At 47.8% G+C, this 27524-nt stretch overlaps 1 protein-coding gene across 11 annotated transcripts in view; it reads left to right on the top strand.

Moving 5' to 3' along the window:
* The window catches only part of BCAR3 (BCAR3 adaptor protein, NSP family member), a 206206-nt gene that overhangs the window by 175739 nt on the left and 2943 nt on the right, over positions 1 to 27524 (top strand). For 9 of the 11 annotated variants that reach the window (XM_067726930.1, XM_067726932.1, XM_067726934.1 and 6 more), the window contains 8 exons: positions 886 to 1014; positions 3455 to 3897; positions 7100 to 7203; positions 8349 to 9001; positions 14104 to 14219; positions 18014 to 18185; positions 20859 to 20970; positions 26280 to 26492. In XM_067726930.1, the coding sequence (XP_067583031.1) occupies positions 886 to 1014; positions 3455 to 3897; positions 7100 to 7203; positions 8349 to 9001; positions 14104 to 14219; positions 18014 to 18185; positions 20859 to 20970; positions 26280 to 26492 (1942 nt within the window). The remainder of the gene's footprint in view (positions 1 to 885; positions 1015 to 3454; positions 3898 to 7099; positions 7204 to 8348; positions 9002 to 14103; positions 14220 to 18013; positions 18186 to 20858; positions 20971 to 26279; positions 26493 to 27524) is intronic. The other 2 variants (XM_067726936.1, XM_067726941.1) reach the window with 1 other exon arrangement.

Raw genomic sequence — 27524 nt, 5'->3', positions numbered from 1 at the left:
GCCTTTTCCTGCTCATATGACCTTCAGCCACAGTCCCTGAGCCCGGTTTTGCTGGGAACCAGGCAGGTGTCCAAGTTCAGTTCACATGTTGTAAGCGGGCGTGGGTTCTAAATTAAACCCGGAACAAGTGTTACCCACCCAGAACTCCTGTCCCGGCCGCTGTGCAGTGACCTAGATTCAGTGATTCTCAAACTACTTGAGGTGAAGAGCCAGTTCTTTGTTTTGATTTAAGTTTCCTTTTCCAATCTGTCGTAAAAAATGAAATAGCAGAAAAATGAAATTAAAATCACATACAAAATACACACTCAGACTTCTGTTAGTAGATTCAAGAGACATTACTCTGTCCAATTGCTCTAAACGTTTCTAAAGGCAAACTCGGTCCTGAACTGGAGTTTGCCAGTAGCAAAGGTTTCAGAGCCATCACGACAGCCCTGGGACTGCACTTTGGGCAGCACTGTCCTGCGGGCCTGGGACCATGGGCCGGCTGGGACTCTGTCCTTCCCAGCTCTGTGTTAGGACAGCTCTGAAGGAGGATGAGGAAGCTCTCTGGGTGGCCTGGCACGTCTCTCCCTGGCGCCCCCTGCCCTGCTCCCCATGTTTTCAGCTGCTACCCGAGTCGACTGATAAAAGGAACGGCTTGGCTTACTCTCCTATCATAGTCCCCGAGTGCAGGTGAAAATTTTACTCCACGCTCTCTCCAGCCAGAGAAATGAAAGTTCACAGCTAATTGTAATCATTATCCAGGCTCCTCTACCTGACCAGGGCTTTGGGCATATACTGGTTTGATCAGCAAAGCAGCCGACCGCAAGGCTGGCGTCTCCAGCCGGCTGGCCTGGGCTCACGGCCCCAGCAGGCTGGGAGATCACTGGTGACCCTGTGTTGCAGTTCTCCAAGGAGAGGCACGTCATGGACAGGACCCAGGAGAGGCTGAAGAAGGAGCTGGAAGAGGAGCTGCTGCTGAGCAGCGAGGACTTGCGCAGCCATGCCTGGTACCACGGCCGCATCCCCCGACAGGTACCCGCCCCCGCGCAGGGTCACACGCCCAAGGCTACCAGGCGCAAGCTCCGGTTCAGCCAGAGCCGCACTACTACAGGGTGGCCTGTGGTGACTTAACGTAGGCGCGTCTCTAAGGAGACCTTGAGAAGAGCTAAGGTCAGGAATCCAAAGTACATTTCCCCGTGGCCGGTGAGTGGATGAAGGGAGAGCAGCTGTTCTGTGGTTCTGTAAACAAGGCGCAGGCAGGAGGCAGCCGCGCAGGGTGATACCTGGGGAATATCAGGCTGGGCTGTGGTTCAGATAATTGAACTCTTGGCCGACTGCCTGCAGCCTCATACCCTGTGGAGCCTGCTTCCTTCTCAAGGCAGCGGTTTAATTTCAGGTGAAGAGGGGGTATCATCAGGGCGGGTGACCCAGAGCGACAAGGCCGCCTGTGCCCTAGTGGGGCTGGCACTTATCCACTCTCCATCCCTCCCCTCCCCGGCCCCTGGCCCGGGGGGTGGGAAAGAAGAGGAATCATACCAGCGACCACAGTCTCATGGCCAGCATGTACTTTGTGTGATAGTCCTTTGGGCCATAGCCATGAATGATGTTTTTGTATTTAATAGTATAGAAACTGAAAAATAGAATAAGTGCAGAATTGAGGTATAGAGTTTCTCTTGGGTTTTCACTGTAACCTGATCTGACCAGTCACGCAGGACAACATGACAGGAAAGGGGTGGCTGAGGGTGAGGGAAGGGCATCGTGTTGTGGATGTTTTTTTTTAACGTAGCAGCTTTCTCAGCACCATCAAAGAAATAATCCTGATTCTAACTTTGTTTTTTTTTTCTTCTTTTAGTGTAAAATCGATTGTAGAAAATAGAGTAAAAAGAAGAAAATTAAACTCTTACCTGTAATTCTCCCTTCTGGAGATAACCACTATGAACATTTCGATATAAATCCTGCCAGACTTTGCCAAATCAAGTATGAGCTCATGCTGCATATAACTTTGCAGCCCACTTTCCTCCCTTAATGCTATTTCCTGGGAATTTTCTCCTGCTCTGAAATGTTCTCCTACACCAGTCTCCATTGTCTGTGTCCACTGTATGCTTTCTGCATTCTGTATTGGGCACTCTCCCCAACATCCTTGCAGATAACTACTGTGTTCATGACTGTGATTATTTCCTCAGGCTCAATTCCAAGAAATGGAATTTCTGTGTGAAAACATTTTTAAGGCTAAGATGCAATTTTAAGGTAACCATGGTAGCATACTATTCTAAGCTAGCTGATCAAATGTTGGCACGTCCTAGAAAACTTATCAAAGTTTATAAATCTGATGTCTGTCACCACCATCATTCTCCTTATCGTGATCATAAAATTTGTTTCCCATTTGCCATGAGTGTAAATTTTCAGCTATACATCACTCCCGATTGTATAACTAAATACTGTGACAATAATAACGATAGTTATAGCCAACACTTTAGTCCTTTAAACCTTTATAGCTATCCTGTAGGTGATATTATCCCCGTTTTACAGATGATGTAAACTGAGTGTAACTTGTCCATGTAACTTGTCACCCAGACGAGCCGGAATGCAAACCCAGGCAGATTAGCTACAGGAACAACCATACTACAACACAGTATAAATTCTCCTTTTATTATAAACATCAGCATCATTATAGCTAGTGATTTTTTTAGCATCTGCTATGTTCCAGGCACTGTATTAGTGCTTTGCATATAGTATGTATGCAGGTATATAATCTTCCCAATAACATTGTGAGATGAGAGACCTGGCCCTCTTTGTTCCAGGCCCTCCAGAGTAATCGGTGTGCCCAGAACCACACTCAAGGGTCGATTCCACAGTGCCTGGACTCCACCTGCATGTGGACCCTCCTCCCCCATCGACCAGGCCTGGAGAGGGGTGTCTTAGGAGAGGGCTCTGAGGGTGACTCGTAGATGACAACAAACACCCTCCTCCAATTGTTGGGGGAAGGGGGAGAATCAGACCCACCAGACACAAGTTTTCTTATGTATTTTCCATCACTTCATATCCTTCAGGTCTGCATAAATATCATCTTCTTGTGATACCCTCCTAACCACAGTATTTAAGAGGACAGCCCTCATCCTGATTTACTTCTTCCTTAACTTGACAACATCTGACATACCGTACCTGTTGCTTGTTTGTCCTCACTAAAATAGAAGCTGTCCACTAAAAACAGAAGCTCTGAGGCAGCGGGGACTCTCGTGGGCTTCATTCACTGCTGTAAACGCAGTGCCTACAGTAGTACTTGGCACATAGTAGGTGATCAGCAAATAGCTCTTAAATGAATTAGTGGGTCTTCTAAGAATTTGGCATTTGATAAAGAGCCGACTGAGGAAGAAGAGACATAATAGCATTGTCCTCTGTTGGCCCAAAGAAGTGGGGAGCAGCGCAGCTAAGCTTGCCTTGCCTACTCCTCACGCACCGTTTTGTCCCAAAGGTGTCAGAAAACCTCGTGCAGCGAGACGGTGACTTCCTGGTTCGTGATTCTCTGTCCAGCCCCGGAAACTTTGTCCTGACCTGCCAGTGGAAGAACCTCCCTCAGCACTTCAAGATCCGCCGGACGGTCCTGCGGCTCAGTGAGGCCTACAGCCGAGTGCAGTACCAGTTTGAGATGGAGAGCTTTGACTCCATCCCTGGCCTGGTGCGCTGCTATGTGGGCAACCGGCGGCCCATCTCCCAGCAGAGCGGAGCCATCATCTTCCAGCCCATCAACAGGACGGTGCCCCTGCGGTGCCTGGAGGAGCAGTACGACACCTCCCCCAGCCAGGCCCAGGAGGGCAGCCTCGTCGATGGAAGGCCGGACGTGGCCAAGAGGCTGAGCCTCACCATGGGCAGCCCCCAGGCCCGAGAGCAGAGCTTGCCCAGGGGCAACCTCCTCAGGTGGGTCAGGGCCTCCTGGGTCGGTGTTGGGAGTGTGGGGGACCCTCTGGCCGGGACCAGGCTTAGCTAGGCGGGCGTGCTCCCCCAGGAGCAGAAGAACCATGAACGACGTTAAGAAGAATGTCAAGTGTCATTGGAATTACTGTCACAAGGCAGTGCGTGATTAGTTCCCAATTGAGTTGGTGCCAAAAATAAATGATGCAGTTGCTGAGGAAGGGGACGGCTGACTGGGAGAGACCTCCCAGCGAAGGAGGTAAGGATTCCGGCTAGTCTGAAGGCTAGGGAAAATGTGGATAGATGCTGCAAAGGGAAGGGTATTCCCAGGGAGGGAGGGGGCTCAGCATGAGCAGAAGAGTAGAGTTAGAAAAGGGGCGAGTGTTGCTTGGAGTGAGGAAACTGGTGGAGCTGGAACACAGGGTGCAGCTGTGCAGGGGGCTGGCAGGGGGAGGTTTAGGGAGGTGACTGACCCCCACCAGATCGGGGAGACCTTAATGCCAGGCTAGGGGATTGAAGGAGCCTCAGAGACTCAATGTGGGGGACGGGATGTCCTAAGAATTGGACGGGACAGCGCTGTGCGAGAGGAGTGAGGAAGGGGAGGGCAGGGATAGCAGCTAGTGAGCCGCGGAGGGTCAGGCTGTGCGGGTGGGGTAGGGCGAGGGTCAGGAGACTCAGAACCAGCCTTCCCCAGGCTCTTCTGCATGAGGGGAAGGTGGAGAAGGGCAAGTCAGATACCGCGGGAGGGACCGGAGAGCGTGGACTTCGGAGGAAAAACCAATTGTTCCATCTGAGATGCGACTGTGGGCTTGCTGAGGGCCAGTGTCCAGCAACAGTTCTGGGGTTCAGGAGGGAAGTTAGGCCTGAAGGCTTAGATGAAGGCTTGATCCAAAGGGAGAGGGTGGTTGACTAGGTCGGAACAGACAAGATTCCTAAGACAGGAGACGTCAAGAGCCCGGGGGCTGCAGTCTGACCCTCGGGGAATCTTGGGGAGAAGAGTTCAGAGAAGCGGAGGCCGCGCTGAGGCGCCCCGCTGTCGACTATGAGTGGTGTGCCCTGTGTTAATACAGGACCTGTCTCTCATGGAGAGAGGAGGCCTTGTGCCTATTATCTAGCTGTCAGGACAGGAAAGCAGGCAAGAGGCAGGCATGGGAGGGTCCCGGCCCCTCAGTTACACGGGTCCCCTTCTGCGGCTCCCTGGCGTCCAAGCTTGCACAACACATTTTCTTCCACTCACTGGTTTTCTTTCTGGGCCAGGAGAAAATGTCATGAACTGTAATCTCTAGACTGCAAAAATTCAGAAGCAAAATACAGGACTCTGGGTAATACGAATGACGGCTGTGTGCTACTAGGAAGCTCTGGTAGATGTTAGTCAGCGTCTGGCGGTGGACCCTGCCGCCTGCCCTCCAACGCTGACCCTGACCTGGTCAACCCTGGACAAGCTACTTACCTGCCTTGGGCCTCCGTTTTTTGGAAAGGTGGGGCTTTTGAGGGTTAAATGGTTTAAGATCTGCAAAGTGCTTCGAACAGTGCCGGCCCATAGAAAGTGCTAGGTGAGTGTTCATAATCCTAGTACTTATTGTTTTCTGGAGAGCAGTAGAATGCAGGACTCAGGGCAGTTGCAGGGAAGGAGGCAAGAGCTGACATTTAGAAATTCTCCTTTTCATGGTAATAAGATCGGAAGTGAGATCCCTTAAAATATTAAAAGGGGGCCTCTCCTGTTTCTTTGGTGGTGGGCGGGGGTTGGCTGCTGAACTGGTGAGCAGGCAGTCAGTGTCGTGAACAGAGCCAGGATGACCCACAGAACCCCTGCCAGGAACGGTGCTGGGGAGGAAGGCCGCCTGGTCAGCCCTCAGCAGCCTGGATTTAAAATACAGATTTTTGTGTTTTTTTTTTAAAGATAAGAAATAAAAGAAAGGCTGAGAAAGTCACTAAGTCGATGTTACAAACTTAACAGAGCCACTCTTCGGATTGTGCTTTGAGAGCAGAGCTCCCTAAGCCTTGTCACCCATTGGCACAGGTTGCAGGCTCAGAGACGCCTAATGGTAGGGGTGGCGTGGGCTCAGCACGGAAGATGCCCCGAAGCCCTGCCCCTCCGCGTCAGCGGCTCCACACCTTCCCTGACGTCGGGCCTGCTGGTTGGCTACCCGCCGCCGGCATAGGCGTGCGCTCTGCCAGGTTGCATTCCGGGCCGGTGATGGGGCCCTGGTGTCCGACCGCTGGCGGTGATCACTGCTTAAATATCGCCTCGCTGAAGCTACTGCCTTTTGGAATTTGCCCTCTGCCCTGCTTTATCTCTGAGGGGTTGCTGGAATTTCTCTGTTGCTGGAAGTTTGGGGTGGTTTGTTTTGTTTTATTTCTTTGGTGCTTGCAAAGGTAGGAAAGAACTTGGCGATGTCTGTAACATAAGCTTGTCGGGGGCGTTGGAGAGGGGGAGGCCGATTAAAGTTCATTACGACTTGGCTGGTGCAGTGCTTTCTGTCTTAGCAAAAGAGAAATTCTGTTCTTTGGTGCTAATTAGAGAAATTCCCAGTCTGGATCGGCAAGGGACAGAGGAATGCTAGCTGATCTTGTTGTTTCGTTCCACCTTTTCCCTGTGCGGCTGTGCTCCGTGCCTCGCAGCCGCTGCTTGGTGACCCAGCCAAGTCCCTTTTCCCAACTCGTCCCGAGGAGGCTGGCTGTGGGATCCTCCTAGATGCGTAGGACAGACTCCTCGGGCAACCCTGCAGGTTATCTGGGGGACGCTGAGATTTGCACTGAAATGGAAACTGCCCCACAGCTTCCTTCCTAACGGTGGCACTGTGAGGCCCGGTGGAGAATGCATGTTAGTTACACAAGTCTTTCCTTCTGGGTCTGTAAGTAATTTTAGGCACCGTTAAAAGTACACATTCCAGTTCATCAGATTTTCCTGAGAGTATCTTGAAACCTTTACCCTGATCTGCTCAACAGGATGGAAAGGCTCAGAGGAGGCAGCCTAGGACCTAACTGGATTGGTCCTGGGGACGCAGGGTCAGAGCCCACGTCAGAGTCACATACTAATCGCCCCATCAGTAATTTCCACCCTCCACCAGACATTCCTTTACTCTTAGGCTGTGCGGGAGCACTCTCATTCTGAGCAATCTTTTTTTTTTTTTAAACTTTCCATGACGTTGCCTAAAGGTTTTACGATTTAATGACATGTTCCTGCCCCACTTGTCTTTTGCTTCAGAAATAGAGAGAAGAGTGGTAGCCAGCCAGCCTGCCTGGATCACATGCAGGACAGAAGAGCCTTGTCCCTCAAAGCCCACCAGTCGGAAAGTTACCTGCCAATTGGTAGGTCTTTGGGAAATTGGGAGGGAGAGGGTGACAGTGTTTCCCTGACTTCCTTCAGGCTGCTTCCCCTGCCCCATCTGGTCACGTAATTTGGGAATGACAGAAGACTCCATGTCTGCAGGCTGTAGGATGAGGGGTTTGTAGAACTCTATCCAGATGCAAATCACTGAGCTGGACGCTTTATGGGCGCTAGCTTTTAAGCCTCATAACAAGCCTTCAAGGTGGGCATGGTCATCGTCTTTGTGGCTGAGAAAACTGAGGCGCAGATATTAAGTGATCTGCCTAGATTCTTCTGTCTAGTAAGTGGTGAAGCCAGCATTTGAACCCAGGTTTCCTGATTCTAAGCCCAGTTGCTAACTGGTGGTCTTCATAACGAATGCACCTCCCCCTTAGTCTCCTCCCTGGGCAGATGGTGAGTGGGTCAGTCCTGGGGCTCCTGGTAGAGACCCCTCTTCCTCTCCATTCTCCTGCCACAACCAGAAGAGTGAGATGGTATGGAATGTGGGGAAAACAAGTAAGCAATTATCTTAATAGGTGACGGGATTGTTTTTCATTATTTTTGTAACTGACCTTCCTTGGGGAACCACAAGTTGATTTTCCTGCTGCCCCTTTGTAAACCGCTTGGATGTGGGTTATCTCAGTGTCTTTTTCTCCCTTCCCCGTGTGTCTCTGTCTCTTTCTTAAAGCTGGCTGGGATCCACCCTGGCTTTGAGAGTGAATCAGGGCCCCCCCCCCCCCCCCCCCCCGCTTTATGCTATGTGGCTAGAGACTTGTGTTTTTTAGGGCAAGGTTAGATTACTCACTGCCCTCCAAGCTCAATGTAGTTCCCTGTTCTGCCTGTACTAACCTTCTGTGACCATAAAATGACATTGCTGCCCAGCTGTCGGTGGTCGCTGGGATTTAGAATTCCCCCAGAAGTGGGGTGGGGCCATCTTAGCCCTTGACATGCTCTAGACTGCTCATGCTCTAGACTGCTCTAGACTGCTCTAGATCGGGCCTGCGGTGGTCATACTGACTTATCTTTTGTGGGTAAAAATCAAAATCCTAGGGCCTGAAGTGAGGGCCAGGAGCTGTCACTCTAGTTTTGTCCGTTTCATGTTTTTCGCACAGCTGAGCTTTTTCTGACCCTCTCTTATCCTCCACAGGTGGTAAGCTGCCCCCTCAGTCCCCAGGTGTGGGCACAAGACCCTGCCCAAACTCACCGGTTTTTAGGACAGGCAGCGAGCCCACCCTGAGCCCAGCAGTGGTTCGGAGGGTCTCCTCGGACGCTAGGGCAGGGGGGGCGCTGAGGGGCTCAGACAGCCAGCTATGCCCCAAACCGCCCCCCAAGCCCTGCAAAGCGCCCATGCTCAAGGCTCCCCGGTCTCCGTCCACCTGGCTCAACTCGGAGGCCAACTACTGCGAACTGAACCCAGCCTTGGCCGCAGGCTGCGATGGGGCAGCACGGCCGCCCTTCTGTGCCCAGGACAGCTACGTGGACCTGCTGACCGCCAAGCAGAACGGCGGGCCGGCTGCCCGGAACTCTGACACCAGCTACTTGATCCTTGATGACGATGATGGGGCAAAGCCTTGGGAGCCGCTGCCGACCCAGAGGGACAAGGGGCAGGAGGACGAGGGTACATTCGTGACACCCCTCCTGGAGACTGCCTCCTCCTTCAAGCCCAACGACCTTGAGTCGAAGCTCCTTCCTCCTGAGAACAAGCCCCTGGAAACCGCGATGCTGAAGCGTGCGAAAGAACTGTTCACCAACAACGACCCCAAGGTCATCGCCCAGCACATGCTGAGCATGGACTGCAAGGTAGGTGCCCGGCGGGTGGGTTTGGTCAGACTGCCGAATGTTTGGAAGGGGGATCTATCTAGGCCTCATTTTGCCTTACCTTGTGACTGCTTTGCTCACAGGAAAACTCAGATGATAACCTGGGTGTGGGGATTTATTTAAGGGGTGGGGACTACAGGCCGGGACAACCCTTGCCCAGGCAGGAAGCTTGTACAATTCACCTGAGACAGAGGGACACAGGCTGCTACCCAGGGCCGTGCCTTCCCTCTCCCACCCCTGCTGTGTCCTTCTCCCAGCTGGCGTAGATTTTCAAGTTCTCCCACAGCCTCAACTCCATCAGAACTGGTGAAGGCAAGTCCAAAGAAGAGTAGATTGTAGATGAAAATGTAGTTTCTGGAGTAGCAGAGCCTTGGTTGTTTTTACTTTCATTGTACATGCTACATATGTACATTATATATTTGTTTTATTGTTACAAAAATGGTCTTTAGGATAAACTTTTTTTTTTTTTTTTTTTTTTTTTTTGCGGTACACGGGCCTCCCACTGTTGTGGCCTCTCCCGTTGCGGAGCAGAGGCTCCAGACGCGCAGGCTCAGAGGCCATGGCTTACGGGCCCAGCCGCTCCGCAGCATGTGGGATCTTCCCGGACCGGGGCACAAACCCATCTCCCCTGCATCGGCAGGTGAACTCTCAACCACTGCGCCACCAGGGAAGCCCCAGGATAAACATTTTTAAAGTTACTTGCTCAATTTAGAAAAATTATAAAATACAATTATAAGATACAATTTTAGAAAAATTATACAATACAGATTAAGAGAAAAGAAAAACTAAAAGTCACACAAAATCCAGCTTCTTGGTGATCACTATTGTTAACATTTATTCTGCAAATAGGTACATGTAAATAATAATTGCATGCATATCTATTTGTTCACCACAGAAATGGCACAGGTCTATACATACCATTCCAAACCCTTTTTGTCTTCCATCGAACAACATTGTCATGACTATGTTTCCATGTGACTACATAAATCTGTGTTTACATCATCATCATTTTTGATAGGAAGCATTTCTTTTAGATATGGGTGGCTTTTGTTCATAGCTGGCCCCAAGACAACCTCATCCTTCAGAGAGAAATTTCTAGAAAGTAGGTGTTTAAGGCTGAGGTGTGCTTAGCCCATGCCTCAGTATAAGGAGACAGATCCCTTCATTTGAGCAACAGATAAGGACTTAGAGAGATTTAAAGTCCTTTTTCATTTGTAGCTCAGTGGAGTCAATTAGCTTCAAAGATCAGGGCTTATTGAGGAATTGGGTTTTCCTAAATAAATTTCCTGTGTCATGAATCATGGCAGGAAATCTAATCTCCGAGTACTCCCCCAGTGAGTTCCTCAGTTGATGGAAGCTCACGGGGGCGCAGAGGGCCTCCCAATGTTCCTTAATGAGGAACGTTAAGCAGGTGCTGGCTGCTCTGGGGTGAACAGTCTGGGGGGCTGCCAGGAAAGGGGCTGTGTTGGAAGAACAAGGGCTGTTCCCGTGGTTGGCTGGGTGTCCTTGGGCAGTGCCCCAAGTGGTCAGATAATTTGCCTTGTTAAGACCTTACCTCACTTTAATGTGAGCTAAACCTGTTTGGGCAGGAAGAGGATTTAGGTCTCCTGTTCCAGCAAGTAGCTCTCATCCTGGGCCCTGGATCTGAGAGCAGAACCACACCAATAGCCCAGGAGCCTGGCGTGAACCTGTCTGGGTTCTCCATGGAGGAAGCTCCTTGTGGGACCATGGGTCCGGGTTTACAGAACAGCCTAATTTCCAGGAGGAAATGAATCCTTCCCTGTTGTGGCCTCAGGCGGGGCTTGGTGGTAGTCTAGGAGGAGGTGAGATGCCTGACCACCCTTTGCAGGAGAGTCTGGAACCTTCCCACTGCCTTGGAAGTCTGTTCTCAACTGAAGGAATGTGCAGCCTGCCCTCCTTCTTGTTCTGTTTCTCTGTTTGCATTTTGTCCTCCTGGTGAGGGTCCCACTCCCCTGTCTGCCTTCAGGCACCCCTGGAAGAGGGGCTGGACAGATCCCCCAAGCAGCGAGGCAGAGACCTGAGCAGGAGCCCCCTGACTGACCCCCGTTCCCAGCCCCCAAGGGCAGGCTGTTAAGTCCTCCTTCCTCCCTCCAGAGTCCCCTGCCATTTCCTTATTCTCTTCCTGAACCACTGACTTCAGGGCTTTGCCAACAAATCACGCACAACTAGTGTCTGTAAGAGGGAAACAAAACAAAGGCTGTTGTTACTGACTCTAAATGCTACCAGATGGGGCCACCAGAAGCCGAGAGCAGGCGCTGGGCAGCATCTGGGGCCCAAGTGCTGGTTCCCACCTGTGCACAGAGCCTGGGGTATCAGGACAGGTGGATGGCCCTGAGCGCCTGGAGGCTGCCTGCCCAGCAGTGTGAGCCCCTCCCCGGGCTGAGCCCCTCCCACCCTGCAAAGGGGCGCCGCCTTGGCCTCACTCACCTGCTGGGCTCTGCAGAAGCTAGAAGGGAGGCCCAGCGGCCAAGGGCCTGGCCTCTGGGGATGAACTGCCTGAGTCTAATGCCACCTCCCCCTGCCTCTCGGTGTCTCTAAAAGGAGAACAATGCCATAGCCCAGCTGGTTGTGAATACCAAAGCCGTCATACCATGCCTGCCCCAGAGTGAAGCTAAGTAAGTGTTCACTAGTGTTCTGTACTGAGCCTTGGTTGAGCACCAACCGTGGGCCAAGCCAGGCCAGGTCATGGTGGGAGAGGCAGGAGCGACAGTGACACAGAAATTCAGACCACAGCCCAGGTGGGAAATGCTCTGCAGGGAAAAGCACAGGACCTGCAGGGCCTCTGGGGTAGGGTCTTAAACATAGGGGAGGGAGGGAATCGGGGTGGAGATGTCTGAGATGAGTTTTGAAGGCTGAATAGGAGTTGGCCTGATGAAGAACACAAAAGGCATCTTCCAGGTGGCAGGCAACACACACGTGCGGAGACTCAGAGGTCAAAAGCCGTGGGGGGAGGGGTTGGTTTATGGAGGATTCACCCTGTATGGGTGGTGAAGGGCACATGGGGTCAGCTGGGGGAGGGCCTGGGGTCTTTCCTTCTTGTTTTTAAGTCTACTTTTAGGCTCGTGCCAGGTTGCTGCCTTCAAAGAACTTTGCAGTTCAGTGAGGGAGACAGGCCCGTAAGAGCACAGTGCAAATCAGAGTCCTCTGCAGAGGACAACAGACATGGATAGTGGAGCCAGGCAATCTCATTTCTATGGAGAAGGTCCCTGGCAGCTGGGAGGAGAGCAGGGCCAGGCCCCTCTCAGGGCTCCCCTGGGTCACTGCAGCAACTCCCGAGGCAATGGGATAAGGATCCAGCAGAGTGCTGAGATCCTGCAAAGCTAGGATGGCTGAGATCAGAAGAACAGAGGGTGGCTAGAATAACTCATCGTGGGGCATTGATGTCACCCTGCACTGCCGGGTCCAGCTCATAGTAAATCCTCTACAAGTGTTCATCCCTCCTCTGCATCTCTGAGCTGCACGGCCCCAGGCTTTTCCAGGAGACCTAATCCAGGCTCTGCACTGTGACCTCACGACAACGCCCTTGTTCCATAGCTCAGCCTTGGGGCAAGCAGGTGTCAGCATTTCCTGGTAATACGTCAGGAAAGTGACCAGGGGATCGCACGTTTACACTGAAGGAAAACAGACTGGAAAGGAAAACAGCTTCCAGAATAAAACTGAGTCAATGACAAGCCTTTGACTCTTGTTACACAGAGTGTGTATGAATTGGATGTGTTGGGTTTGGAGGCTCTGACAGGACAGGTGTCTAAACAAGCAAGCAAAATGTGTGTGATTGCAGGTGGCCGGGGTGTGTGTCAGGGCTGTCTTGTCATGGTCAAGGTGTAAATCTCTTTCCAGAGATCTGGCCGGAATTCTTCCCCCTTCCACGTGGCCAAGGATTCACAACTTGACTTTTTTAAATAGCTGGGGTTTTAGGGCCATTTGATCCTTGGCAAAGTCTTTGAGAAAGGTGAACTTAGCCGTTGTGTTAGAGAAGGGGAAACTGAGGCCCAGAGAGCAGAGTATGAATCCTGCATCCTATTCTGGAGTCTGTGCTGGACAGTTCATCCCCGGGGCTGACAGTGGTGCCTCTGCTCAGCCACAGAAGTTAAGGGTCAAGGTTAATAATATCAGCTGAACTTCCAGATGTTTTTCGTGGCCTGTTATGAAGACACCTGGACTGTTCATATACCCGGGATAATTATAGTTGAGGACAACACTGGCTCAAGGAGAGGGATTGTCCCGCGCCTGCCGCGTGTCCAGGGTTGGTTTGACCCACTGTATCTGCTAGTTGCACTGTTAGTACATCAGTGCTCTGTGAGTGTCACCAGCCCCGTTTTAGAGACGGCCTAACTCAGTTGTAGTATTTGGAGGTAGCATGTAATAACCATAAGTGGTCAACTAATACCTGATTCCAATAAGCTGTGATCACACACTAGAATTGAGATGGGGAGAGCTGGCTGGGACAAACAAACCAGATTTCCTTTAAGGAAGACCTCTCGGGGTGGTGGAGGGGAGAAGTGGGTGTGTTTGAGGCCTCGGGTTTCAAATCGCTATACACGTTTCTAATGGTTTCCAGACGTACACTGCGTTTCCTGAGCCCAGGAGAGGTGTAATTAAGGGTAATAGGAGCCAGCCCTGCCGTTAAGTGAGAACATGCACGGCAGAGCCTGCAGCAGAGCAGCATTTGGACGCAGCTCTGCTTTTCCACTGCAGGGGATCCATTTGCTGTGTGCACACACAGCCCTGCTGTTGGCAGCAAAACATCACAGCAGGATCCAGCCTGTGTTAGACAAAAGCTTGAAGAACTGTACCATTCTCTGACTGGGCAGAAACACCAAATCTGCAGACTTTGCAGAACAATCTAGGTGCTTTCCTCCCAGGTTTTACATTCCAGTATGTGTATTAAAATCCTCCAAATATATTAAAACTGTATCCTAAGATGCCACTGCTTAAAAAGAAATGTAACAAGTCAAGTGCATCCACACTGTTCCAGTTGAGTGTATTTCTTTCCATGTGATAAATTCGTGATTGCAGCAAGCCCACGTCCTGGTCCAGTTCATTTCAACCTGTGTTCTTGACAGGTCGCGAGGATACTTGAAGTCTCTGAAGAGATGAGGAAGAACATGGGCATGAGCTCAGGGCTGGAGCTCATCACCTTGCCTTATGGCCACCAGCTGCGCCTGGACATCATCGAAAGGTGAGCAGTGCTGCTCTGCGTTTACGGCACTTTCAACTCCACAGGCTGCACAGCCACAGGTTTCAGAGCTGGGAGAGGCCAGGCACCCACCACCCCAGTTCTGCCTCGCTTGAAGGCGGGTGGCCCAGAAGCCATAGCCAGAGAATTCCTGGAGAAGCTCAAAGAGACAGCAAAGAGGAAGTCAGGGAACAGAGAGCACGTTCCCGTCCCTGCTCCAGGAGCAGGTGGAGGAGCGGACAGACGACCCGCCTGGGAGCACAGCTCACCACGGCCCCTGCCAGCCTGGGGTGGGAGCAGTACTGCAGGCAGGCGGAGCACGGACGCCGTACCACCTCCAGCCCGGCTCACTGAGCTGCGGCCCCCTTGTCTCCGGAGTTCAAGACTGCTTTAGGAATTAAGTGGGAGTTTGTGGGGGAGTTGGGAAGAACAGAGTCTGAACAATGTTTTCTCTGAAGGGAGGGCAGATGGGGGATCAGAGGTCAGGGGATGACGGAACTCAGGCCCCGGCCTCTGAAGCATCACTGCCCTCTTCTCACAAAAAGCCAGGGCCCTGGCTGTCCATTAAAACCCACTCACTTGAACATCGGATATTGAGAAATTAGAAAGATAGAAGTAGTGAGGCATGTTTTTAAGAAAAGAAGCACTAGACTAGATTCTCATATTACCATAGAAGTTGGCCTTTTCGACACAAAAGAAAAGATAGTTTTTTGTGTGTGAGACTATCTTGTTATCTTAAGTTTTCTGTTTCTCCAACCAGGTTCCCAATTGCCACAACACACATGCGGTCTTTAATGGACAGCCAGGGCCCTGGCTTTTTGTGAGAAGAGGGCAGGGGTGATTCAGGGGCCGGGGGCCCGAGTGCCGTCATCCCCTGCCCATGGCTTTCCGTGATGTTCTGGGTCACAGCGCTGTCCAGTACAGCAGCACTCTGTGATGGCAGAAATCTCATTACAGCAGCCACTAGCCACATGTTGCTACCAGGCACCTGAAATGTGGCAACTGAAGGATGCAGTGTTTTATTTTACTGTGTACTATTTTAAGTGTAAGTAGCCACATGTGGCTAGTGGACAGTGCAGTCCTAGGCTGTCAGCCCCTAGAAAGTGAACATTGTATTTTAAATAGCCTGGGAGGGTCGATAACAGCTGCTTTCAAGGTTACCTGACTATGAAGCAGATAAAATGGCTCCAATACTGCTATTGCCTTGGCTTCACAGCCACAGATGCAGCCCGTAGGAAACATCGAGAGTACCAAATGGAAGACTTCTGGGAGGCAGGAGGACAGGAAATGGCCCCTGATGCCTTTGATCAGAGGCCAGGGTGGGTGCTTGTTGGCCTGTTGTTCAGTGTCTTCGGGCAATTGTAGGTCCGACTTCCGAATTTCCCTACTTTCCCTGCTCAGACTGTTCTAGATGCTAGCCCCGCTCTCCAGGCGTCCTCCTCCCTCCCCATGCCGCAGGGGCCTGGCTTCTCATTTCCACTAACTTTCCCTCCTTCCTGGTCTGGGTCCGGTGGTCATCATTTACACAGAGACAGCTGTGCTGCCATGCGTCCCAGCTTCTCATGTGATACATTTCAGCCTGAAAACTCCCCAGTCGCAGGCCTTATTTTATCAGTGTCATTAGGTGTGTTGGGCATGGATTCTAGGCCCAGGCTGAGGTCAGCAGGCTTGAGGCTTCTCTCTGGGCTATTTTCTGACTTCCACTCTTGTCTACATCCGTTTCCTCTTTCTCCTGATTGCCGCCTGCCTGGGGTCTGGCTCCTTGGCTTGTTTCCTGTTCAGGGCTGACCTGTAGGATCTACCTGCTAGGGCTTGGAGGGCTGTTTTCTCCATTACAGTGTGTTTACTAAATAAAGGCCAAGGTTGTAGCAGTCCTGCAGGATCAAATGACATGATTGTGTTTGAGAATTGAATACAAACTACCCTTCATTTTAAACTTACCACTTCACCCATTCCAAGCCTAGCAAGCAGAGATATCCTTCGTATAACGTTTAGTGCCTCCCCCTGCCGACCCCGGGAGCTTCTGCTGTAGGGCCGCCTTGCTGAGCTGGTTTCCTCGTGGTGGTGTATGCAGGAGGCTTGAGGCAAATGTTGGTTAAACGAATGGATATAATTACGCAAATAGCTGTTGATATAATGCCAGGTCTTAAAGAAGTAGAGAGCCTGTCTTTTATTAAGGGCCATTAAAACATAGGAAAAAACACTGAATTAAAGTTGAAGGCAACATGGGAAGTTAGTTTACTACTAAACATCTAAAATGTTTGGCTCAACCTTAACAGTTTGCAAATGGGTAACAAAACTCTTCAATAAGTACAACAGATAATAAAAATATACTTTAAGCCTATTTTAGGATCCATTAATTAGGAAAGATAGGAAATCAGCAAAAAAGATAAAGAAAAAGGAAAGAGAGGCCAACAGGCAAAAGGGACCAAGATACAGAGGGAGAGATGCACATATAGATACAATTTTAGTAACTACTATTTGCTGGGTGCTGTGGTGCCAGGCGCCTTAATTATCTTTACACACACACAGTCTTTCTCCCAACAACCCTTGTTCCCATTTTAGAGATGAGGAAATGGGGGAGTAGAGCAGTCAGGTAACAGCCTAAGGTCACACTCAGAGCAAGCACACCGCATACCCACATGTGCAAACACTCACAGACAGCAGAGCCCGTTACTGATTTAACAATCATTAGAGAAACTAGTAATGCTAAGCACTAGATGAATCACACCTCTTTTTGCTCTAGAAGAGTGAGAGAGACACCAGCACATGTGGGCACAGAGAGAAGCATGGTCTTGGAGTAACATCCTTAACTGTGAACTTTCAGGACAAGGTGGCCCAGTTTCAAAGGCAAAGTCTTATTGTTTCGACTATCGCTTTGAATCAGGGCTTCACCTCCAGCACTGTACCAGCGCCTGGAGAAATTTACCTGAGGCTACTCTGGCCCAAGGCAGGAACTCCTGGTCCACAGGAGGAAGGAGAGGCGGGTTTACAGGCTGTGCTGCTGCCACCAGGAAGGAGACCTCTCTGCGACCCCATTCATATTGGTCCCATTGTCTGTAGACAAAAGACCATTCTGCTTCCTGTTTTGGGTCTGCGAGGTTGACCTGTGTAGTTCAGGATGAGAAAAGGGAGGATTGTTGGCAGATACAAGATTTCAATTTTATTAGGTCTGACCTTACAGGGATGTCCTGCTGGTCCACTGTTGAGTCTTTGTCCACATCTCCATTCCCTTTCTGGCCCCTTGACCGGAGCCACAGACACTCTGTTCTTAGCTCCTCATTTCTTTCTTTGTTCTGACATCCATGTCGTCTTCCTGAATCAAGCATGTTCTCTCATTTTTCTGTCCCTTGCATCCTCCAGTCCAGGGGGCTCAGTGGAGGTGGCCCAGGGCTTCCCTGAGGAAGGGATTCCCCAGTGTGTTGGGGGACCTGGCGTCTCCGCAGACCTGTCATGGTGGAAGGTACAAGGAGCCACTTGCACTTCTGAGCAGCTTCACCCCAGGAGGGCCCTCTTCACATCCCCTGCTCCAGGGCTGAACAGCCCTGTGCTGGGGCATCTGTCTTTTTTGACTCTCCATAGGACACCCACTGAGGCCTCCCCGGGGCCCTGCTGCAGTCAACCTGATGGGGGCGATCTCTCTGCTGAAATCAGCAAGCAAACCGGCTGAGCTGCCAGTACATCTCAGGGCGATAGCAGCAAACGGTGGAAAGCCAGTCCTTGCCCTGGCCCATTTGGTTTCGTTTCCTCTTAGTCCTGTTGGCCCTGGGCCTGACTGCTGTTTTCCTCCCTCTCAGACACAACACGATGGCCATCGGCATTGCGGTGGACATTCTGGGCTGCACGGGCACTTTGGAGGACAGAGCAGCCACCCTCAATAGGATCATCCAGGTGGCAGTGGAGCTGAAAGACTCCATGGGGGACCTCTATTCTTTCTCGGCCATCATGAAGGCCTTGGAAATGCCGCAGGTAAATTCTCGCTTGCTTTGTGCGGCCCTGTGGGCCTGCGTGTACTTAATGTTCTGCAAAGTGGTCTGCAAGCCCATGCTTAGCAAATCACAGATGATTTTAATTAACCTCAAAAGGTAAATCGTATCTTAGTGAAAGCTGCTTTAATTAGGGGGCAAACAAGAGCAGTGTCCCAAGTATTTTGGCTCTGTTTTTAAAAACAGCAGATAATTGCTGACAACCTACACTTTCTCTTTGATATACGATAAGAAGAGTCATCCTCAGGAACTATAGATATTCCTGAAGGACCAGTTAGGATGATCACGTCTGGCGTGGGTGTGTTGTATAAGAAAGAGGCTGCTTCTGTCTGGGTCACCGGACGTGCGGGCAGTTTGGGGTAATGACTGACAAACTGGGACGTTTGGGGAACTGATCTCTAAGAATCCCTAGAGTGATTTATCTCAAAGTATGTTCCTCAGATCACCTAAAACAGCCTCTGCTGTTAAAAAATTCAGATTCCTGGCCCATCTGCTATATAACCCCCTAAGCAGAGTTTCTGAAATCAGGCACTTTGAATTTATCTGCTTTGACAGACTGTTCTTAGGAGGAGGATCAAAACTGAAAACCTGTCTTTGAAGTCAAATGGACCTCACAGAGGAAAGTGGTCCTGTTGTCTTGACGGCTAGGAGTCAGCTTTCAGACTTCCGTCGTGTTAAGCCCTAGGTACTCGGCGACTTCGAGTATGAGACCACAGTCCCACAAGCCCAGTGTGCAACCCCTAACACCAAAAGCGCAGCTCATTTAGCTTGTCTGTTTCACAGCCACAGATTGTCTCTGAAATCCTGCCGGGTGCTCACTGAACATCCACCATTGCCACTGGGGCACTGTTGCTAAGTCAGGGCATGTTAGGAACATAATTTCCTTGCACGAAAGCGAGGTCACCTTTCAAACAAGAAGCTGAAAAACCTCATGCTTTCACCAGGAAATTTTGAGAGGGGTCAATGCCAATTATCATATACCAAGAGCTTTCAAAATTCTTTAGATGCACTGGAACTGTATAGGGGTGATATTTGAAATAAGCAAGTTCAGCCATATTTTCATGATATACTGACTTCTGCTATACTAACAGGAGTTATAATTTTTCATTTGGGTGTTTTTAATTTACATCATATTTATTTCCTCTTATCCAAAACTGCCTATAATTTTGAGGGCTAACAGGCTAGCTGTATGCATAGGCCCCCCAGCCCAGAGCTTTCTCCGAGAGTAGTGAAGGGGGTGTTTTGTGGCATTAACAAGGTTGCTGTCCATGACATCAAACTCAGCAATTAGGGACTTACCCCAAAGCACCTAAACATGCCTTTATAGATGGCTGCCTCCCCCCCCACAGCAGCATCAGACTCCTCCCTTCTGGAGTACTTCAGCAATGAGGGGGCAGAGTCCTTTAGGGTGTTCAGGGCCCTGCTTGGGGAGGGGAGTGGCAGGCCTAGGAAAAACCCGAGAGGAGTCATGTCATTTCTGTGCGCCATCATCTAAACCTGCTCCTTCTCTTCTCAGCTTCTGGGGTCAAGAGGGAGCATCCAGGAGATGGGCCTAGCCCAGAGACAAGGGCTCCTTTCAGAAAGGCGGACGCTTCAGGGAGGGGGAAGAGAAGAGAGGGCGGGGTGGTAGGAGGCCAGAGGAAAAACAGCCACATCCTTTCCTTCCCAACAAATCTGCTGATGGTGATCCTTTCTCACCTTCCTCTTGGAATACACAGGGAGCTCTTAGAGCCCAAGGAAATGAATTTCAGCTCCGCCATTTAGCAGCTGTGAAACCTTGAGCAAGTTACCTAATCTCTTCTGTTTTCTGACCTGTAAAATGAAGCCAAAATACCTGCCTCACAGGGCATGGTGAGGATTAAATGAAATTCCTCAAATACCTGACAGAGTTGGCTCTCATTCCATAAATATTAGTTCCCTTCCCTCCTTCCTTGTTTCATGTAGAAAAGGTCAGACACGGGCTTGCTGGTTTTAAGGTGTGAGTGGGGGACCATTTATCTAGGGCAGTCAGAGTCAGTGGCATATGTTGGTTTTGACTAAATTGTTCCCAAAGAAATGAAAAGGAATGAGTAGTGGCATCATATGGTCTAGGCAATTTTCCACGTCTCAGACTTTATTACTTACAAGTAACATTAAAATGCTGTATGTCATATTCTACATCCTTACATCAGTATAACCTCTATGGAGGACAGTTGGCAACTCCTATCAAAACTCAAAATACATGTATTTTTTGACGCAGTAGTTCCACTTCTGGAAATTTATCCTCCAGATATTTGGTAATAGAAAAATATGTTTAAAGCGCTTATCTACAGGAAACTAGTTAAACTATGGTTTATGCATAAATGGAACACTAGGCAAAAGTTTAACAAGACTGTTCTATGCTGTTTTATATGTACTTACACGGAATAATTTCCAAACAATGAACAGAAAAATATGTGTAGTATGATACGCATTTATTGTAAAAGGTGTGTGTGTCTCATGGGTTATTAGAACAATGTGGAGCAGGGTCGGGGCGGGGATTAGCTTTTCTCTCTACACTCCTTTCAGCTGCTTTGAGTTTTTACCATGTACCTCTATCATCCATTCCAAAATTTAAGCAAAAAGGTAGTTTTAAAAAGAGCCTTTTCCAAAACGATAACACCTTTCTTTCTTCCAGATCACAAGGTTAGAAAAAACGTGGACTGCCCTGCGGCACCAGTACACACAAACCGCCATCCTCTATGAGAAACAGCTGAAGCCTTTTAGCAAAATCCTGCACGAAGGCAGAGGTGAGCACAGGATCAGGACAAGGGGGTCTGGTGGCAGCTCTGGCAGTGTCATATCTGTTCTGGTTTGATTGAAGCATTTAGCAGGGCATATTATGAGGCTCTCAGTTATGTGCAGGACTGTTGATGGGTCACCAAGGCTTTTATCAGATGACAGCATCGCTTTGTAGGTCTGCAGTTGCTAAAACAAGACATAGGCTACTAGTTACCTTATTTTGTGCTTAACTTTATAAATTGAGGTGTAATTTACATAACATTATATTAGCTTCAGGTGTACAACATAATGATTTCATATTTGTATATGTTGCAAAATGATCACAATAAGACCAGTTAATATCTGTTACCATACATGGTTACAAAACGTTTTTTTTTCTTCTGATGAGAACTTTCAAGATCCACTCTGCTAGCTACTTTCAAATATGCAATACAGTATTATTAACTATAGTCACCATGCTGTACATTACATCCCCCAGGACTTATTCACTTTATAACTGGAAATTTGTACCTTTTGATCCCCTTCATCCATTTCACTTCTCCCCCTACCCCAACTCAGGCAACCACCAATCTGTTCTCTATATCCATGAGCTCAAAGGGTGTTTTTGTTTTTTTTAGGTATCACATGTAAGTGAGCTCATATGGTATTTATCTTTTTCTGTCTGACTTATTTCACTTAACATAATGCCCTCAAGTTGCATTCATGTTGTTACAAATGGCAGGATTCATTATTTTTTAATGGCTGAATAATATTCCATTGTGTATATATGTATGTGTGTGTGTGTGTGTACACACACATGCATCTTCTTTTTTTACTGAAGTTATAATTGATTTACAATGTTGTTAGATTCTGATGTACAGCAAAATAATTCAGTTATACATATATATGTATCATTTTTCATATTCTTTTTCATTATAGGTTATTACAAGATATTGAATGTAGTTCCCTATGCTATAAAATAGGACGTTATTTATCTATTTTAGATATAGTATTTTTTTTATAAATTTATTTATTTTTTGGCTGTGTTGGGTATTCATTGTTGCACTCAGGCTTTCCCTAGTTGTGGTGAGCAGGGCTACTCTTGCTTGCGGTGCATGGGCTTCTCCTTGCGGTGGCTTCTCTTGTTGTGGAGCACAGGCTTCAGTAGTTGTGGCATGTGGGCTCAGTAGTTGTGGCTCATGGGCTCTAGAGCGCTGGCTCAGTAGTTGCGCACGGGCTTAGTTGCTCTGTGGCACGTAGGATCTTCCCGGACCAGGGTTCAAACCCGTGTCCCCTGCACTGGAAGGCGAATTCTTAACCACTGCACCACCAGGGAAGTCCCTATATATAGTACTTTGTATCTGCTAATTCCAAACTCCTCATTTATCCCTCCCCTTCTTTCCCCTTTGGTAAACATAGATTTGTTTTCTATTACTGTGAGTCTGTTTCCATTCCGTAAATAAGTTCATTTGTATCATTTTTTTTAGATTCCACACATAAGTAATATCATATATTTGTCTTTGACACACTTCACTTATGAAGTATGGTAATCTCTATGTCCATCCATATTGCTGCAGATGGCATTATTTCATTCGTTTTTATGGCTGAGTAATATTCCATTGTGTGTGTGTGTGTGTGTGTGTGTGTGTGTATACCACATCTTCTTTATCTACTTATCTGTCGATGGACATTTAGGTTGCTTCCATATCTTGGCTGTTGTAAATAGTGCTGCTGTGACCACTGGGGTACATGTATCTTTTCGAATTAAGAGTTTTCTCTGGATATATGCCCAGGAGTGGGATTGCTGGATCATATGGCAACTCTATTTTTAGTTTTTTAAGGAACCTCCATACTGTTCTCCATAGTGGTTGCACTAATTTTCATTTCCTCCAACCATGTAGAAGGGCTCCCTTTTCTCAACACCCTCTCCAGCACTTATTATTTGTGACTTTTTGATGACGGCCATTCTGACCAGTGTGAGGTGATACCTCATTGTAGTTTTGATTTACATTTCTCTGATAATTAGCAATGTTGAGCATCTTTTCACGTGCCTATTGGCCATCTGTATGTCTTCTTTGGAGAAATGTCTATTTAGGTCTTCTGCCCATTTTTTGATTGGGTTGTTTGTTTTTTTGTTATTGAGTTGTATGAGCTGTTTGTATATTTTAGAAATTAAGCCCTGTTGGTTGCAGTGTTTGCAAATATTTTCTCCCAGTCTGTTGGTTGCCTTTTCATTTTGTTTATGGATTCCTTTGCTGTGCAAAAGTTTATAAGTTTGATTAGGTCCCATTTGTTTATTTTTGCTTTTATTTCTATTGCCTTGGGAGACTAAGAAAACATTGCTATGATTTATACCAGAGAATGTTTTGCCTATTTTCTCTTCTCAGAGTTTTATGGTGTCATGTCTTATATTTAGGTCTTTAAGTCATTTTGAGTTTTTGTGTATGCTGTGAGGGAATGTTCTAAGTTCATTGATTTGCATGTAGCTGTCCAGCTTTCCCACCACTTGCTGAAGAGACTGTCTTATCTCCATTGTGTATTCTTGCCTCCATTGTCAAAGATTAATTGACCATAGGTGTGTGCGTTTATTTCTGGGCTCTGTATTCTGTTCCATTGATCCATATGTCTGTTTCCATTACCATGCTGTTCTGATTAATGTAGCTTTGTAGTATTGTCTGAAGTCTGGGAGGATTATGCCTCCAGCTTTGTTCTTTTTCTTCAGGATTGCTGTGGCAATTCTGGGTCTTTTGTGACTCCATATAAATTTTACAATTATTTATTCTAGTTCTGTGAAAAATGTCATAGGTAATTTGATAGGGATCACATTAAATCTGTAGATTGCTTTGGGTAGTATGGCCATTTTAACAATATTAATTCTTCCAGTCCAAGAGCATGAGTCCACATCTTCTTTATCCATTCGTCCATTGATGGACATTTAGGTTGGTTCCATGTCTTGGCTTTTACAAATAATGCTTCAGTGAATGGGGCAGGGAGGTGGTGCATGTATCTTTTCAAATTAGTGTTTTTGTTTTATTCAGGTAAATACCCAGAGGTGAAATTGCTGAATCATATGACAGCTCTATTTTTAACTTTTTGAGGAACCTCCATTTTCCATAGTGGCTGCACCAATTTACATCCCCACCAACAGTGCCCAAGGGTTCCCTTTTCTCTGCATCCTTGCTAAAACTTGTTATTTGTCTTTTTTATAACAGCCATTCTAACAGATGTGAGATGATATCTCATTGTGATTTTGATTTGCACTTCCCTGATGTAGCTGTCCAGTATTCCCAACACCACTTATTGGAGAGACTGTCCTTTCCTCAGTGTATATTCTTGGCTACTTTGTCACAAATTGACCATATGTGTGTGGTTTTGTTTCAGGGCTCCCTATTCTGTTCCATTGATATATGTGTCCGTTTTTATGCCAATACCATGCTGTTTTACTATAGCTTTGTAATGTAGTGTGAAATCAGGGAATGTCATGCTTCTAGCTTTGTTCTTTCTCAAGATTGTTTTGGCTCCTTGGCATCTTTTGTGGTTCCACATAAATTTTAGGATTGTGTTTGTTCTATTTCTGTGAAAAATGCCATTGGAATTTTATAAGGATTGCACTGAATCTATAGATTGCTTTGGGTAGTATGGACATTTTAACAATATGAATTCTTCCATTCCGGGAGCACAATATCTTTCCATTTATTTGTGTCGTCTTCAATTTCTTTCATCAATGTCTTACAGTTTTCAGTGTACAGGTCTTTCATCTCTTTGGTTAAATTTATTCCTAGGTATTTTGATCTTTTTGATGTAATTGTAAATGGAATTATTTTCTTAATATCTTTCTGATAGTTTGTTATTAGCATATGGAAATGCAACAGGTTTTTGTATACTTTGTATCCTGCAAGTTTACTGAATTCGTTTATTCTAACAGTTTTTTGGTGGAGTCTTTAGGGTTTTCTATATATAATAGGTCATCTGCAAATAGTAATAGTTATACGTCTTCCTTTCCAGTTTGGATGGTTTTCTTTCTTTTTCTTCCCTAATTACTCTGGCTAGGACTTCCAATACTATGTTGAATAGAAGTGGTGAATAGTCATCCTTTTTTTCCTGATCTTAGAGGGGAAGTTTTTAGCTCTTCATCATTGAGTATGATGTTAGCTGTGGGCTTGTTATATATGGCCTTTATTATGTTGTTGTACATTCCCTTTATTCCCACTTTGTTGAGTTTTTATCATAAATGGATGTTGAATTTTGTTAAAAATAATTTGATCATCTTAGTAGATGCAGAAAAATCATTTACCTTTCTTTTATTAATGTGGTATATCATAATGATTTGTGAATGTTGAGCCATGCTTGCATCCCTGGAATAAATCCCACTTGATCAATGTATATGATCCTTTCAATGTACTGAATTCAGTTTGCAAATATTTTGTTCAGGATTTGTGGATCTGTGTTCGTCACAGATATTGGCCTGTAATTTTCTTATCTTGTGGCATTACAAAGGTTACAGTCCAATAGGACCCATGGGCATAATAAGCCCCATTGGCCATCAGAGCTAGGCAATTTAGAGGTGTCCTCTGGAGGCAGCTGGAGATATATATTGGAATGCCGGACAAGGGTATGAGCTACTTTCTGGGATATATGAGTTAGGTGGAGCAAGGCAGAGGGAGAGCACAAAGGTTGCGTCATCCATTAACCTCCATTGCTGAGAGAGCCTCATAGGTCCCAGTTGTTTGCCAAACCAGAAGCCTGCCTCTCGGGCTAAAGCTTTAAGATTAGCAAATGAGCCTCATTTGCATAATGTCCAGGCACCTCTCAATTGGCTGCCTCTGCACTGAGCCTTGGGGCAGGTGAGTCCAAGCTTGCAAGCCCTTTAAGACCTGTTTCTCAGATGATTATAGCCTTGTGGGTCTTGCAGACATGAGTACTGTTGGTTTTCAAAGTTAGATGTTTTGGGGGCTTATCTTTCAGGTGCTGGTCTTAAAAGCTGGGGTACCCCATGTGGGGTTCAAGCCCTTTGCTCCTCAGGGAGAAGCACCAGGTTTTGAGTTCCCTCCCGATTGTGGGTCACTGTGCCAGGGGTGGGGTTTATAGAGAGATAGTCTCCCAGCCTCTCTTACCTGCTCTGATGTCAACCTTCTCTCATTTATGCATTCGGACAGTTATTCAGACAGTTTTTAGTTTTTTTCCAGAGGCAGTTGCTCCATATTTAGCCACAGATTCAGTGTGTCCACAGAAGGAGGTGAGCCCAGGACACTCCTAAGTTGCCATCTTCAACTGGAGCTCTTTGCGCTTAACTTGGAAAGAAAGCATGACGTGGAAAACTTTACCCCTTGTTTTTCAGAGTCTACGTGTGTTCCCCCAAACAATATATCAGTCCCACTGCTGATGCCTCTTGTGACCTTAATGGAGCGCGAGGCTGTCACTTTTGAAGGAACTGACATGTGGGAAAAAAACGACGAAAGCTGTGAGATTATGCTGAACCATTTGGCAACAGCCCGACTCATGGCAGAAGCTGCAGACAGCTACCGGATGAATGCTGAGAGGATCCTGGCAGGTAAGAGCTGGTTTCGGTAAGCTGTCTACTCTGCACAGTAATTGGAATGAAGGAATGAAAAAGCATGGGTGCTCTCAATAAGAAAGAGACCAAGTAGGAAAGATTAAGGCATGGGAATTCCATTTCCTGTATGGTTGATCACTACTTACTTAGTTCCTGTCTTAGGGATCCTACTTCTCCCTTGCTTTTACGTATTCTCTCTCTTGTGCCAGTGGTATAAACGGAGAGAAAGGATCAAGAAAGAATTTGTCAGCTTGTTTACCATTAGTACCTCTGATAATCACTATTAGAAAAGGTGATGGGCCAACATGAGGAGTTGGGGGTTCTATCTGACTTATCTGTATTCCTATTTCTTCCCAGACACACTGGCAAGTGAGCTCCCCTGCTCTTGGCATCAGAGGGTCCAACATAAGCAAAGGCAGAGAGAGCTTGGAGAAAAGTATGAACCACAAGTACTTGGCTTTGTATTAGTGTAAAGTGTGTCTTAAGGAGTGGCCAGCTAGGTTAAAGAAGAAGGTGGATACAGGTGGGAAGGCCTTCCATGTAGGACTGTGGCTGAGGAAGAGCCAGTGAAGGGTTTTAAACATGGGAGGATGTTATCACATGGTCAGATTTGTTTTCAGTCTGCCATCTTTGTGGAGGAAGGCAGGAAGACTGAAGCTTGCAGGCAAAAAGACCATTTAGGAAGCAAGTACAAGAATAAGGGCTTTACCAACACAGTTATCAGGGGTGACTATTTTCTCTTCCTCACTGTATAATTTTTTTTTTTTTGCGGTACGCGGTCCTCTCACTGTTGTGGCCTCTCCCGTTGCGGAGCACAGGCTCCGGACGCGCAGGCTCAGTGGCCATGGCTCACGGGCCTAGCCGCTCCGTGGCACGTGGGATCTTCCCGGACCGGGGCACGAACCCGTGTCCCCTGCATCGGCAGGCGGACTCTCAACCACTGTGCCACCAGGGAAGCCCCTCACTGTATAATTTTTAACAGTCTTCAAGGGCCCACAGTTTGATCCACAAGGTTAAGAACTATATGGG

The sequence above is a fragment of the Pseudorca crassidens genome, chromosome 2 (genome assembly GCF_039906515.1).
Source record: "Pseudorca crassidens isolate mPseCra1 chromosome 2, mPseCra1.hap1, whole genome shotgun sequence".
Lineage (NCBI taxonomy): Eukaryota > Metazoa > Chordata > Mammalia > Artiodactyla > Delphinidae > Pseudorca > Pseudorca crassidens.
This window is presented reverse-complemented; position numbering and strand designations above follow the sequence as displayed.